This window comes from Stenella coeruleoalba (genome assembly GCF_951394435.1).
Source record: "Stenella coeruleoalba genome assembly, chromosome: 3".
NCBI lineage: Eukaryota > Metazoa > Chordata > Mammalia > Artiodactyla > Delphinidae > Stenella > Stenella coeruleoalba.
This window is the reverse complement of record NC_137148.1, coordinates 62,252,383-62,267,953: the sequence shown is the minus strand read 5'-3', so window position 1 is coordinate 62,267,953 and position 15,571 is coordinate 62,252,383. Positions and strand designations below refer to the sequence as shown.

General features: G+C 40.6%; 1 protein-coding gene across 2 annotated transcripts in view; it reads left to right on the top strand.

Annotated features, from left to right (window-relative positions):
* ARSB (arylsulfatase B) overlaps positions 1–15,571 on the top strand; it is a 186,247-nt gene that overhangs the window by 30,193 nt on the left and 140,483 nt on the right. Inside the window, exons 3-4 of one of the 2 annotated variants that reach the window (XM_079916968.1) lie at positions 590–780; positions 8,154–8,334. In XM_079916968.1, the coding sequence (XP_079773094.1) occupies positions 590–780; positions 8,154–8,334 (372 nt within the window). Of the gene's footprint in view, positions 1–589; positions 781–8,126; positions 8,335–15,571 lie in introns of both variants that reach the window. The other variant, XM_079916967.1, reaches the window with a different exon arrangement.

Here is a 15,571-nt window from a genome sequence, read left to right as displayed (position 1 = left end):
ATGTTAGTTTGCTCTTTTGGTTGTTATGTTTAGAGATCCTCTGTTTGGAAATCTTTGTGTCTTTCACCAGTGGGTGTCAGCATCTGACTAAAGATGATGCCTCCAAGAGCTACTTCTGTAAATAACCTTGAAGCCAGTCGACCAAGGTCAATATCAACGTTATTTGAATTCTGCGTTCATTTATGTGATCACCTCAGAGTAAAAATTTGTAACAAATCACCTGAACCATATGCTATTTTAACCATTAGATAGCTTTAAAAGATTAAAATGTCATCACTTTTACTGAATTTAAACTCTGATTTTTTAAAACATATTTACTTGGAATCACCCACTTTGAGAGTTACGTGATAGAGCTTATATTCTAAAGACTGGGCTAAGGGGTGAATTTGAATTTTTTTTACGATAACATTTTAATGCCTTATGCTAGCAAATATAGAGATGTTAAGAAATGGTGCTCTGATTAACCTTGTCATTTGATTAGCCCTGACATGGATAATCAATTGCATTAGGCAATTAAATGCTGAGACCTTCGTTTGTTTAACATGTTTTATGCTATGCTGACTACTTTCATCTCCCATTCTCCTTGTAGGATATCTTCTAGGTAGTGAAGATTACTATTCCCATGAGCGCTGTACGTTAATCAACGCTCTGAATGTTACACGATGTGCTCTTGATTTTCGAGATGGTGAAGAAGTTGCAACAGGGTATAAAAATATGTATTCAACAAATGTATTTACTGAAAGGGCTACAACCCTCATAACTAACCACCCACCAGAGAAGGTAAGTCTTGCTTTTTTATTGATATCAAAATTGTGTGAAGATAGCATCTCTTCAGGTGAATATAGGAAAAGGCCATTGTCCTTTAGGGAAAAACCTAATAAATACTAGCGGAGTCACTTTCAAGTTCTAGAGTACCTCAGTATCAGCTGAGAATCTTGTTAAAAATAGAAATTCCTGGAGCCCACCTCTAAAAGTCTGATTTGTTAAGTCTGGGAAAAATCCATATGTCAATATTTTAAGGAAACTCAAGGGTGATTCTGCTGCACGCGGTCCCCAGATCACACTTTGAGGAATGCTGTGCATATAGTGTTTCAGTACAAATATAGTTTTATTATTTTAGTATCCTGTGTGGAGGTGTGGTAATGAGTAAATTGACTTTTTCAAAAAATGTTAGGCTTATGTACAAGATGAGGCATTATTATGGCAAACTTTCTGTTAGGTATCCACAAACTTAAGGTTCAGGGCAAGTTCCCTAACTTTGTATTTCCCAGCCCTCCTCTAAGGTTATTTTGGCTATTCTAAATATTCTGCATTCCCATGTTTATTTAGAAGCAGCTGGCCAATTTCTACCAAAAAAAAAAAAAAGTACCTGCTTGGATTTGGATTTCATTGAATCTGTGGACCAACTTGGGGACAATGACATCTTAACAATATTGAGCCTTCTAATCTATAAACACGGTACACTGATGAGCCTGTTTATCACATCGACCATACTGAAGCTAGTTGTATATGTCATGTGCTGAAATCTTTTGACTTATTTACAGATAAAAGTAGAAAAGAGTCTGAATAGCCTTGACATTTGTTGTTGTCGTTGTTCATCTGGAGTTAACCTCCTGAACCCAAGTTCAAGCTGAATTCTCTGGATTTAGCTTATAAATGCCTTTAAATCAGATATTTGTGTTCTCAGATATTGGGCTCAAAATATGGCTTCATTAAGAACTGTATTAACATGCCCTCGAAATTAGACCTTCAATAGGACTCTAACACAGCAAATTACAGAACGTGTGGTGTCATCCAGTTTTTCCAGTTTCCTGCGCTTTGCCTCCTTGGCGGTTACTGAAGGTCCTCAGTGCAGATCACCATTTGGATTCCTGTTTCGATACCTGTTCAGACTTGGTACCTGGCTCCTGACTCCGTTTTTGACATAGTTTCTTCCTGCCTACCCTAACATAGCATTGAGTGGCCTTCCTGGTGTCTGTCCTCAGCTTTGCCCCCACTTTCGGCTTTTTTGTACTCTTTCATGCTGACCTGTTGGAGTGGCCATGCTTGTTGTGGAACATGGAAGAAATTGGAATATTCTCTCAAATATGTAGACATATGCAGATTTAAAATCTAGCTGTAAACCAATATTCAGGTAGTTCGACAGATAACTGCTAGGTAATTGGCTTAAGTTCTCAGTTTTCTTCTGTATGTTTGGCACGTTATAGAGAAGGTTAAAAACCCAAAGAACAAGATAAGATCTTGAGGGAACTGTGGTCCTTGTCCTGTCCTTTGAAGTTTGAGGTGGGCATCATTTTTCAGGTAAGCAAACTGGCTTAGAGAAATGAGGTAACTTGTTCAAGGTCACAGAATCAGAAACTGCACTGTTTAACTCCAGAGCTCAGTGCACTTAACAAGCCTCCCTAGTTGACAGTTTATATCCCAGACCAGCGACTATGAGCCCCAGTTTGTGACTCAGCTTGATGGTTCCAGCATACAATACAATGACAGTATATTGGGATCATCTGGAAAGCTTGGACGAAATACCACTTCCAAATATTGTGATTTATTGGTCCGGGGTGGGACCCTATCACTGGTATTTAATTATCCCTCCGCTCCTACCTCCAACCAGTGATTCTGATGTGCAGTCACTATCTATTCCTCTCAAGCACAGAGAAGCAAGCAGAAGCCAGCTGCCCTTTACAAGTTCACAATATACCACTCTTTAATCATGCAATAAGTATAAGATGTCTACAATAAAAATTTGTTTCCATTAAGGAACAATAGAGTATTCTCTCCCAGTGCCCATAACATTAATCAAATAAGAGGAAGCACCTGGGGTGAAATCATTCCTGGTGGGTGGGCTGTCTTAACTGGTGTAGGGGGAGAAGGCTCAGGAACTGAGGAAAACTGTAGGCCCTAAGAGCTCACAAGCCACCCACACCCGTGTGATTAGCATGGTGCTGCTCATAGGTAATATGGAAATTGCTGGGTGAGAGGTGGTCATTTTCCTACAGCGACTGAAATGTTCCAAAGCAGTAGCCAGCCTTTTCAGCATCCCCAAAGTCAAGTTTGAAGCATAGACATAAATGAATGAAATAATCAATAGCTGAGTAATAGCCCCAGAAAGTTTAAGACGGCAGATGCCAATGTTTATAGTTTCAATTCTCAATGAAAGGACGCAGCACACCAATTACAGGACTTTCATCATTTTATTCCAACATTGAATCTAATTCTGTTCTAACTTCTCTGTGCTATCTACAGACTGTAACATAGGCAACTTGCTCTAAGATGGAAATCATTAAAGAAATACACACAAAGTATCCACAAGCTGACTTAAAAATGTGTCTGTTTTAAAGAGCAGTTGGGGAAAAAAAGCATATGGAGCTATTTTGTAACAGAAACACAGTTGGTGCTGGAATCAGGGAGATATTGCTAATAACCATTGCACAGTGTTAAGAAGGAATGTCTTTTCTCCTTTTTCTACAGGGTAATTCCCTTAGTACTAATACTACAATGTGAAAGTAACACAGTCACAAAATATCGTTTGGTTAAAAATAGCCCCCCTCGGGCTTCCCTGGTGGTGCAGTGGTTGAGAGTCCGCCTGCCAATGCAGGGGACACGGGTTCGTGCCCAGGTCCGGGAAGATCCCACGTGCCGCAGAGCGGCTAGGCCCGTGAGCCATGGCTGCTGAGCCTGCGCGTCTGGAGCCTGTGCTCCGCAATGGGAGAGGCCACAACAGTGAGAGGCCTGCGGACCTCAAAAAAAAAAAAAAGCCCCCCTCAAAACTTTGCAGAATAAAAATAAATGTTTTCTCCCATACCTCATCTACTAGCAGCTTCTTAAAACAAATGTGACTTTCTAGTGGTAGACACTTACCTTTTCCTGTCACAATTTGGAAAGAAATGTCTTAATTTGGAAGTCAAAGAGAATAACACTTTAAAAACATATCATATGCTTTTTAAAAAGTTATACTTTAAATTAGGGAAATGTACTAAAGAAATGAATTTAAGTCTTTCTTCCTTACTGGAATTAGCATAATGAGAAAGGGAAATAAACCCTTAGCACCATTTTAATATGCTAATAACTTTAGGTTATAATGTCATACTTTTACTTAATACCTAAACATTTGGTCGTGATTCACATTTAGGATTCCAATTTACAGACCTAAAGAAAGGCGTACAGCTAGGGTTGGTGTAAAAGTGGCAGCTGTAACTGGGTTGGTGAGAGCAGAGATCTGGACCCAAGAAAGACCAAGGGAGAGATCAGGGTCCTGCGCAAACCCAGAGATCTATGGAGTTCAAACTCGGGTCCAGGACTTTGGTGTTTTGAATCAGGATGTCAGTAAGGTCAGAATGGGCCTGAAAGTCTCCAAAGGCCAAGGCTCCATTAGGTTGGAACGCAAGTCAGTAGACAGCATACTAATAATGAGCCCATCCCCAGGACGGCAGCTGCTGGCTTTGGGCTAACAGTGAGCTGAGGTTGGCAGGTGTGGGGAAATTGGCTACAGCTGTTTACTGGGAGGGTCTTAGGACAAGAGGCTGAAGGCAGGTTCCTGACTGTGGTGGAGAACCTGAGGGCCCGAGTTAATTGTTCTTTCCACTGGGGTACCACGTGGTACTAAGAATACTCTGTTAATTTTTTTTTTCAATTTAAAAGTAGTATAGAAATGTTTCACATCTAGCACTGTTGGCAAATGAGTTGTTCCATGAATAAAGTTCACCTTGTGAGAACTGAAACTTTATTTTTACAATATTGGTTGGAAATACTCTAAAATGTGGTACATTGGTCCTCACCTCATTAAATGGGCTACACTGTTTATCATTCTGACTCCTGGTGACCCAGAGCCATACCGATGTGTGCAAGGATGTTTGCCCATACACTAAATGGTCCTAGATCACTGTTGACGAAACGGGAAAAAGACAACTTGTTTTGTTCAAGAATCACCTTTACCTGTAAGTCTAGTTGGCAGGTAGCACGAGGCCTTTGCGGGGCCTGTAACAGTCATAGGCCAGGGAAGACTGCATCTCCCAGGGGTTGTTTTCATTTTCTCTTCTCAGTTATGCCCCTTCTGTTTGAACTAACAGGAGCCTGACCACTGGATAAATGGGGGAATTGTTGTAGTATTATCATTTTAATCCCTCAAGAGCAATGGTCATGTCTTCAACCACTAAAGAATAATTACAGGAGAGGTTTTCAGGTAATTTCTTGCTATATTTAACAAAGTGTGTAGAATGATTTCCACACTGAATATTTATAAGACCCTTTAATGATGGTCCCAGAAACATTATTTTTTCCCCAGAGTGGTTATGAGATCTCTCCTCCACCACCCTCCCCAGCTGTCGCCTCCAGGGATCACTTGTTGGCTGGAAATGACCTGCCTTCCTTCCCCTTTCTCTCCTTAATGACGGGAGCTGCCGAGTTGCCCATAATGGCCTGGGTGAGCACTTTCTCCTGAAACAGTGAGCTCCCTTTTTCATTTCTCCACCCCTGTCCACTGTAGAGAATCCAGACCAGGGTCACAAAGTCTTATGTTTACAAGGGCCAGGCTGCTACCCTAAATAAATGAAGTCATTCAGGTAGGACAGTGGGGAGACTAGAAAATAAGAGAGCCCTTGGGGGAGGCCAGGGGTCTCTGTTTCTCATACTCCAGCCATTTGTTGTCAGATGGAGTGTGGACCTGGAGTTGTCAGAAGTTCTGAGTTTTCAAGAAAATAAAAAAACGAAACAAAACAGGTTTTCATGTGACATTTCCTGATTTTTAAAACTTTATGTGGGTTGCAAATTGTTGTAGCTTTCCAATTTTTAATCCGTCCCCATCCAGACCTTGGCTGGTGGCTGGGGCATGGGCTTGGTCTAGTGCTGAAGATCCAGACGGCAGTTCCCACCGCGGAACCTCACTGCGCCGGCAGGTCCTGGATGTCCCTGCACATCCTTTCCCCTCCGAACATGTTAGCCCAGGGTTCTTCCTCCCCACCTGGGTGGGGCATCTGCTGGGATTCCCTTCACCATGGTCTGGAGGAACATGGACTTTTCAGTGTGACTTGTGTGGCTGGAGGAGAACGCGCGTGTGTCAAGGAGCAGCAGAGGCAGAGCTAAAGCCTGTCAAAGGGGTTAGTGTTGCCTTTTGGAGTTGGAATTTGGAATGCGTTCCCATGGAAACAATGTACAAACGAAGCCTAGGGTCTACATCATCATGGTTTTTATTCCATCACCTGCCTCCTTAGTAAAATAGGTTTTAAAGTGATGTCTTTGATATTGAACAGCCATTTTGAACATTTTGATTTTTGGGAAAAGGTGTTTCTAAGTTCCAAAGATCTGAACTAAAAATACTGTCTTGGGTGTCTATTTGAGTTCTAGATATGTATACCCATTACTGTATCACAGTGATGTGTAATATGTAATTTAAAACAATTTATCAACAGTAATGAATGAAATATGAGCCCACCTCCCAGTCTGCATTCTAACTTTTCCCCATTCCTTTATGAGATTTAAATGCCTCAAATACTCCAACAGAATTATGTTTTTACTCTTGGGTTGAGCCAGTTGTTGTCTCTTTGAGAGTTTTCAATTCATTAAAGAATTCTATAGGAGTGCAGTGAAGAGAGCCTTCAGAAAGACTCATTAAGAGGAAGAGGCTGACACAGAATATCATTAACATTAAATTCTGTAAATTGGGTAAGAGGTAAAATGAATCAATGTATCATGCTCCTTAGTTTCCAGGAATTAAATTGGCCTTATGTTTGGTCCTAGATCAAAGACTAGCAAGGCACGGTGTTCACTTGTTTTCTTCTAAAAATATAAACAATCCTTAAACCTCTCCTAAAAGGTGGTAACTTATTTTTCAGCTAAAGCAGAAAGCCAACCCATCTATTGGGACATAGCCACACTGCAATAGTGGGGTTTCCAATAGGAAATTGCTCTGCAATTAATACGAACTTGTGCAAGTCATATAACCTTTCTAAGCCTCAGTTAACTTACCTGTAAAATGGGTGTAGCAAGGTGGTTTTTGAGTATTACATGAGACAGAATTATTGGTATTATTATTATTATTTGTTTGGATCAGAGCTTTCTAGGCCATTTTAGAACTCAAGCTTTTATTTTCATAAAATTCACCCATTTAAAGTACACAATTCAATAGTAAATTCACAGAGTTGTGCGACCATCACCACAGTCTAAGTTTAGAACATTTTCACCGCCCCCAAAAGAAGTCTTGTACCTGTTAGAAGTCACTCATCCCTCCCCTCACCCACAACTCCCTACAGCTTCAGGCAACCACTAATCTACTTTCTGTTTCCATAGATTTGCCTATTCTGGACATTTTATATGAATGGAATCATACAAAACGTGATCTTTGTGATTGGTTTCTGTCACTTAACATAATGTTTTCAAGGTGCATCTATGTTGTAGGATGTGTCAGTACTTCATTCCTTTTTACGGCTGCATCATATTCCTTTTATTGCTGTCTATTGCTGAAAATAGACCACATTTTGTTAATCCATTCGTCAACCGGTGGACATTTAGTTGTTTCCACTTTTGGGCTATTATGAATAATGCCACTGTGATCATCCATGTACAAGTTTTTGTGTGGATTTATGCTTTTGTTTTTCTAGGGATGGAAATGCTGACTCATATGGTAACTATATCTTTAACAATTTCAGGAACTGCCAAGTTGTTTTTCAAACTGGCTGCACCACTTTACATCCCCATCAGCAATGAATGAGGGTTTCAGTTTTTCCACATCCTCACCAACACTTCTGATTTTCCATTTTTAAAATTATAACCCTCCGAGTGGGTGTGAAGTGGTATTTCAGTGTGGTTTTTATTTACATTTCCCTAATGACTAATGATGCAGAGCATCTTTTCATGTGCTTATTGGCCATTTGTGTATCTCCTTTGGAGAAACATCTGTTCAGATTCTTTGCCCATTTTGTAGTTGGGTTAATTGAGTTTTATTATTGAGTTGTAAGAGTTCTTAATATATTCTAGATACAAGTCCCTTATCTGATATATGACTTACAAATATTTCTAACCCAGTTTGTGGGTTGTCTGAATATTACTTTTATTAACTGATAAATCTGGGCTTCTCTATATATATTTAATGCTTCCAAGCCCTCTTAACTGATTTGCACAAACTCTCTTTCCAGCCTCTGTTTCTCTACCTTGCTCTGCAGTCTGTCCACGAGCCCCTTCAGGTCCCCGAGGAATACCTGAAGCCATACGACTTTATCCAAGATAAGAATAGGCATTACTATGCAGGAATGGTGTCCCTTATGGATGAAGCAGTGGGAAATGTCACCACAGCCTTAAAGAGCCGTGGGCTCTGGAACAACACGGTGTTCATCTTCTCCACAGGTGAGTCCGTCGATAGGAAAATCATCTCTTGGCAGAGCCTAGGACATAGTATTCAATAAATGGAATGAAGATAAATTGGAGCATTTAGCAGTTCCTTATTAAAATAAATGCTAACTGCAAGAGTGGAGGCATCATAATAATGGATAGAAAAATGTGTCTAAGGAAGAAGAATTATGAGCCTTCTGTCTTCCTTCAGATATCAAAATATTCTGGGAGTATGCTTGAAAACAAGCTCTCAGTAACTGAGTAAGTGTGAGTGGACAACACTCCTATGCAGGGCAGCTGGGCAGTGAATCCCTGGACTGACTTGTTCCCAACAATGTCTACAGCCCAGGCATCCTCTATGAAGAGGACTTCCGCTGACTAGAGGGGTCTCTGTATCAGTGCAGAGGCAGATGGTGACATTATGAAGACACTTAAGAAATGGAACCATTTAAATCTAGGCTAGAGTCTCCAAGTATAGATTCTTTTATATTAAAATTTTCTGACAATAAAGTCATATATCACTGATTATAGAAAAATCAAAAGAAGGGAGAAAAATTTTTTGAAAAATCATTTTCATTATGGCAATGTCATTCTGATTCCTAATCTGTTATATATATATGTTTTTTCCCCCTTCTCATTAGACATAGTTTTCTAAAATTTCCCTATGATGTGCTTTGGGTGTAGATCGTGGTTTATTCATTATGCTGAGTATTCAGAGAGCACTTTCCATCTGAAAATGCAGATCCTTTTGTTATGGGAAATTTCCTTGTGTTCTTTATTTCAGAATTGTTTGGCCCTCCATCCCACCTTTCTGCTATTCTCTCTGTACAAAACTCCTGTTATTTGGGTATTGGGTCAATCCTCTAATTTTCCAGGTTTTTTCCCTCCCCTATTTCTTTTTTTTTTTTTTTTTTTCGGTACGCGGGCCTCTCACTGTTGTGGCCTCTCCCGTTGCGGAGCACAGGCTCCGGACGCGCAGGCTCAGCGGCCGTGGCTCACGGGCCCAGCCGCTCCGCGGCATGTGGGATCTTCCCGGACCGGGGCACGAACCCGTGTCCCCTGCATCGGCAGGCGGACTCTCAACCACTGCGCCACCAGGGAAGCCCCTCCCTCCCCTATTTCTTTATTTTTCTTCTACTACTTGGGAAATTTCCTTATCATTATTCTCTAATCATTCTATTGAATTCATTGCAACCGCCATTTTTTTAAGTCTATTTTATTTTTTCATTGGAGCATAATTGCTTTACAGTGTTGTGTTAGTTTCTGCTATAGAACAAAGTGAATCAACTATATGTATACGTATATCCCCTCCCTTGAGCCTCCCTCCCACCCCGCTGCCATCCCACCCCTCTAGGTCATCACAGAGCACCGAGCTGAGCTCCCTGTGCTATGCAGCAGCTTCTTACTAGCTATCTATTTTACACATGGTAGTGTATATATGTCAATGCTACTCTCTCAATTCGTCTAACCCTTCCCTTCCCCGCCTGTGTCCACAAGTCCGTTCTCTACCTCTGCGTCTCTTTTCCTGCCCTGCAAATAGGTTCATCGGTACCATTTTTCTAGATTCCATATATATGCGTTAATATACGATATTCATTTTTCTCTTTCTGACTTACTTCACTCTGTATGACAGACTCTAGGTTCATCCATATCACTACAAATGACCCAATTTCATTACTTTTTATGTCTGGTAATATTCCATTGTATATACGTACCACATCTTCTTTATCCATTCATCTGTAGATGGACATTTAGGTTGTTTCCATATCCTGGCTATTGTAAATAGTGCTGCAATGAACATTGGGGTACATGTATATTTTTTTGTTTTTTATTTTATTATTATTTATTTATTTATTTTTGGCTGCATTGGGTCTTTGTTGCTGCACGTGGGCTTTCTCTAGTTACGGCCAGCGGGGCTCCTCTTCGTTGCGGTGCCCGGGCTTCTCGTTGCCGTGGCTTCTCTTGTTGTGGAGCACAGGCTCTAGGCGCGCGGGCTTCAGTAGTTGTAGCATGTGGGCTCAGTAGTTGCAGCACGCAGGCTCAGTAGTTGTGGCGTGCTGGCTGTAGGGTGCATGGGCTTCAGTAGTTGTGGCGCGCGGGCTAAGTAGTTGTGGCTTGTGGGCTCTAGAGCGCAGGCTCAGTAGTTGTGGTGCACAGGCTTAGTTGCTCCGCAGCATGTGGGATCTTCCTGGATCAGGGATCGAACACATGTCGCCTGCATTGGCCAGCGGTTTCTCAACCACTGCGCCACCAGGAAAGTCTCTGGGGTACATGTATCTTTTGGAATTATGTTTTTCTCAGGGCATGTGCCCAGTCGCAGCAACCACCATATTTTTTAATTGTCAAAAACTCTTTCCTGTTTTCTGATAACTCCTTTTTTGTAAAGTTTGTTTTTATTTTATAAATGTAATAATTTATTTCTCCAAAGCCTGCGCTCTTAACCATTAATTTTGTATATATATATGTGAATGTGAGTGTGTATGTAGGTATGTTTATACATATACATATATGTGTGTATTAGGTATACACATACATGTATTTTTTTTTACTTTTTAAAAAATTTTTGTCAGAGTATAGTTGCTTCACAATATTGTATATATTTTTAAGTTTGCTTGTACTCCCAACTTTGTCTCTTTCTCTTCTAAGGTCATTTGTATCTTTGTTTTGGTCTGTCTTTCATGAAGGAGGCTTTTTCAGACCCCTAGTGATCCTTGGCTAAAACCCAAAAATTTGATTGGAAACTCGAAGGGTGAGGTCAGGACTTGTCATCTGGTAAGTTTTACTGTAAAGTGACTGTGTGAGAAGTATGAGGTGACACGCTGAGGAATTAATCTGGGTATTCTACTTATAGATTTTTAAAAGAGTTGTTTTGCTTTGTTTTGCTTGTAATTAGGCATGGTTATGGCACGTAGCATTTACTGAGTACTTACCATGTGTGGGACATGGTTCTAAGTGCTTTACATGAATAAGTTCAGTTAATCCTCAGAATAATTCTCTGGGGACTCTTATTATCCCATCTTGCAGATGTGAGAACTGAAGCACAAAGAGGCTAAGTAACTTGCCTAAGGTCACTCAGCCAGGCAGAGTGAGGTGTCACCCTTTCTGCCTCTGACACGATGATCTGGAAGTTCTTACTGGACCTCAAGATATAGCAGTGCTTTCCCCGAGGTGTGCTGCAATTTTGATTTGTTGAGAAGCCTCGGCACGGCCGGGGTAGCATCCACCCTGACCAGCCTTTTTCAGTTGCTTTAGTGCTATACAAATACTATAGTTTTCTAAGTGTGTCCCGCTGTGAAAAAGGTTGAGTATAGATAACATATGTTTTCCCCAAAAAACTTACCCTTCAGAAAAGAGGGCAATATCTTATACTTAAGTCCTTACAAGTTCTCTCATAGTCCGAGAGTCGTTTTCAATTTCCTTTATTTTGAACAGCCTGGTAAAGCACTTTGATCAGTGCTGGTATTGAATGCTTATAGAGGTCACTGGAAAGAATCAATTAAAAAGGAGTCCAAGACGTTTAATACTGATTTAGTAATTATTCCTGGGAAATGACCTCACTGTTTTAAGAATTGGAAGTTGTAAGTTTGTGAAACAAGCCTTTGTTGTAGATATCACAATTATACAATTTAAGGATAAATTATATCCTGAAATGAAGGTATACATGGATTGATGTATCATACATAGACTGAGAAGTACTCAGACAGAAATGAAAATGGTAGCTCTGGAAAACTGTTAAACGTCTCAGGGTGGCTCCTGTGACAACAGATACTGATGTCAAGTGTGCATGGGGAGAGGTTTTTTCATAATAAGTGAGGGTGGAAAACAATATTTTAAGATCTGTATATCTCTTTTATTATATGATTTCAAATGTTTATACATAGACATATTTTAAATAGATAGTTGACTATTTCATAAATACCCATAATATTTATTCAAGTTGGCAAAAATAATTTTTGGAGCTTTACACTGAGAAAATAGGAATTACCTTATAATTGGGTTGCCCTATTCTGACAGTTTGATATATTAATAGATATATTAGTCTTGGACCATCTTTGCTTTGTTGAGCTAAATCCAACTTTATAGTGCGTATGTATTTTAATTATACTGCTGGATTCAGTTGGCTAGGGTTTTATTTAGAAGATTTGCATTGATTTAAAAGTAAAAGTGGAGTAGGTGGTTTCTTTTCTCCCTGTTGGGTTTTGTTGTATTGGTTATACACATGTCGTAACATACTTTGGAAGTTTTTCCATCTTTTTCTATGCTCTGGAACACTTTGCAGATTGTTTGAAAGATCCCTCTGCTAAGCTGGTCCCTGGAACCGTTTTAGGAGGCTTAAAAAAATTATCTCCATAGTTTAAATTTTTTGCTTAATTATATCTAGGGGTGTGGGTCTTTAAAATATTTTTAAATTAATTTTGCCTGAAATCCAGTGTGCCCTTTGATCTGCATGCTGAGATTATTTTTCACTCCAGGAAGTCTTCCTTGTTCATATTTTAGCTTATTGCTTTTGTTCTGTTTGATTTAATTCTCAAAAATGGCTTTAATTAGTAGGTGGAATTACTGACTCAGCTTTTCTTTCATCAGTTTCCGTTTTTCATCCTTTTTCTCAGTCTGCTGGAGCTCTTTTGCATTACCAGTTAGACATTTGTGCAGTTTTAATGCTGCTCTTTAATATCTCCAGTGGAGATTACTATTGATAATATTTTTAGCATCTTTGCAATCCTTTCTTTGCCTCAATCAGTTCTTTTTTCTTTTAAGTTTGTTAGTAATAATAATGACTACTGGTTATTAAATATTTACTGCATCCCAGGCCGTTCTAGTGCTTTTCCTATACTTTCTCATTGTTAATCATGTTTTAATCATTAAAGTTCCAAGTAGCATTGTGAAATGGGTTTCTTTATCCCTACTTTAAAAATGAAGAAACCGGGCTTCCCTGGTGGCACAGTGGTTGAGAGTCCGCCTGCCGATGCAGCGGACACGGGTTCGTGCCCCGGTCCGGGAGGATCCCACGTGCCGCGGAGCGGCTGGGCCCGTGAGCCATGGCCGCTGAGCCTGCGCGTCCAGAGCCTGTGCTCCGCAACGGGAGAGGCCACAACAGTGAGAGGCCCGCGTACCACAAAAAAGAAAAAAAAAGAAGAAACCAAAATTTAAAGTGGTTAAGTGATTTGCCCAAGTCTACTGCTATGGTCTGAATGTTTGTGTTCCCCCAAAATTCATATGTGGTGGTGTTGGAAGGTGGGGGCCCTTGGGAGGTAATTAGGTCATGAGGGAGGACCCCTCATGAATGGGATTAGTGCTTTTACAAAAGAGACACCAGAGAGATCTCTAGCCCCTTCCTCCGTGTGAGGACACAGTGAGAAGATATTGGCTGTGAACCAGGAGAGGATTCTCACCAGAAGGTGACTATACTGGTGCCTTGGCCTTGAACTTCCCAGCTTCCAGAGCTGTGAGAAATAAATTTCTGTTGTTTATAAGCCACCCAGTCCATGGTATTTTGTTATAGCTGCCGAACAGACTAAGAGCCATACATCTAACAGAGGGAAGAGGAGAATTCAAACTCAGATCAACTTGAGGTCAGTACCTGTTAAACCTAATCAGCTGTGCTTGTACATCTCATCTTTTCCTTCTGTCTCATCCCATTGTCCCTAATCTCTACTTTTTGGCTTTCTACACTTCTATCCATAAAACCCATGATTTTCCTGAATCTTTCCAAATAGAACTTTTCTAAAATCATCATTTCCATAGTCAATCATTTCCGGCTATATACTCTTCCTCTGAGGGTAAGCAGTCGAGGATCTATCCGCCCAGAGTGCGTGGCCATCTCTTGGCCTCTGGTCACTGTCCCCTGGTTAATTCCTTCTCAAATCTATAGCTTGGGGTCAGGTCGATGCACACAACTCACTCGGTTCCCAGTGGCCTTTAGGCATTGAGTGTCCTACACTCCAGTGAACCTGACTGACCTACTTAACATTTTCTTATCTTCGGGCTGCTTCTTCGGCATGGCTAGCAGATTCTTCCTGTCTCCACACCTTCAGGGCTTTACTTAGGGGGGCATTTGCCAGGGCAGTGTGCCCCACTGCCAGGCCCTTTCTTCTGCCCACTGTTCTCTGGGAGTTGTGATCTCTCACTGCAGATAGGAAGTTGAAGAGGTAGTAATGCTCTGGTCATGTCAGATATGAGCACTGTCCCCTCCTGGGCTGCCTTCCTGCCTCTTTTCAGGTAGGCGAGTGGCTCCACGTCGAGGCAGAGAGGGTAGACCAGCCCTCGTTTCTTCAGCTCAGCTTCTCCAGCCCTACAGCTTATGGAAATTTCTCCAGGGTTCTCGCTGACATTACAGATTGTCTGTGAGTCCTGGTTTCTCGCATTGTAATGAATTTTCATCTTATTCTAACTCATCACAACGTGATGTTATTCGTCTTATCCTATGTCTATGTAATTTTAGCAGAGTATTGGTTAAGAGAAGCAGCACTAACGGCCATTAAGAAGATACCGTTTTAACCTGGGCTCTTATCACCGCAGCTGGGCTTTATAGTTGCTAGACTCCAGGAATCTTCACAGAAGTCTAACCATGAGTAAAATGAGCTAAAATTAGAGCCAACTCTGGAGCAACTTGCTCATGAATTAAAACTAGGAAAACTGAGTCTAAAACCTTGAAGAGAAGACAACGATTGATCTCAACATCTTTCTGCTGCTATTATATGTTTATATTAACTCTTATCAGAATAACCATTTTCACTTACATTTAGAGGAGAGTTTGACTATAAGGACAAACCTAATTTCCTCTGGGGACTTTTTCTGTGTTTATTGACAATTTCATTGCCTGAAGTTGAATTTAATAACGTGCTATAATAATGTGATTAAAACCGGAGGAAACAAGCCCTGGAACTGGCTGGTTATAGAATGGTGATTCATTTTTTCCAGTTTTCTCACTTTACTTCACTTGGCACTGCTCTTCTTCACAAGCATAAAAATACTGAGTGCATCCAAATAACTGTTGAACCCAGGAGTATAGAAAACCCTGACATATACTAGCTTCTTCGTATCACACTTACATTTAGTGAAAGGGAGAGGTAAAGGCATATATTTTGTAGGTGCAGTTGTTTGAAGACACTTTTAAAAAAATCTTCTTTTATAATCTGCAGGAGACCCATGAGGCTTCCTCATCCCTTGTCATCATCATCTGAGCACTTAAGGTGGTAACTCAGTGTGCCAGCTGGGAACCACTCGCAGCAGTGGAGTGTTTGTTAAAAAT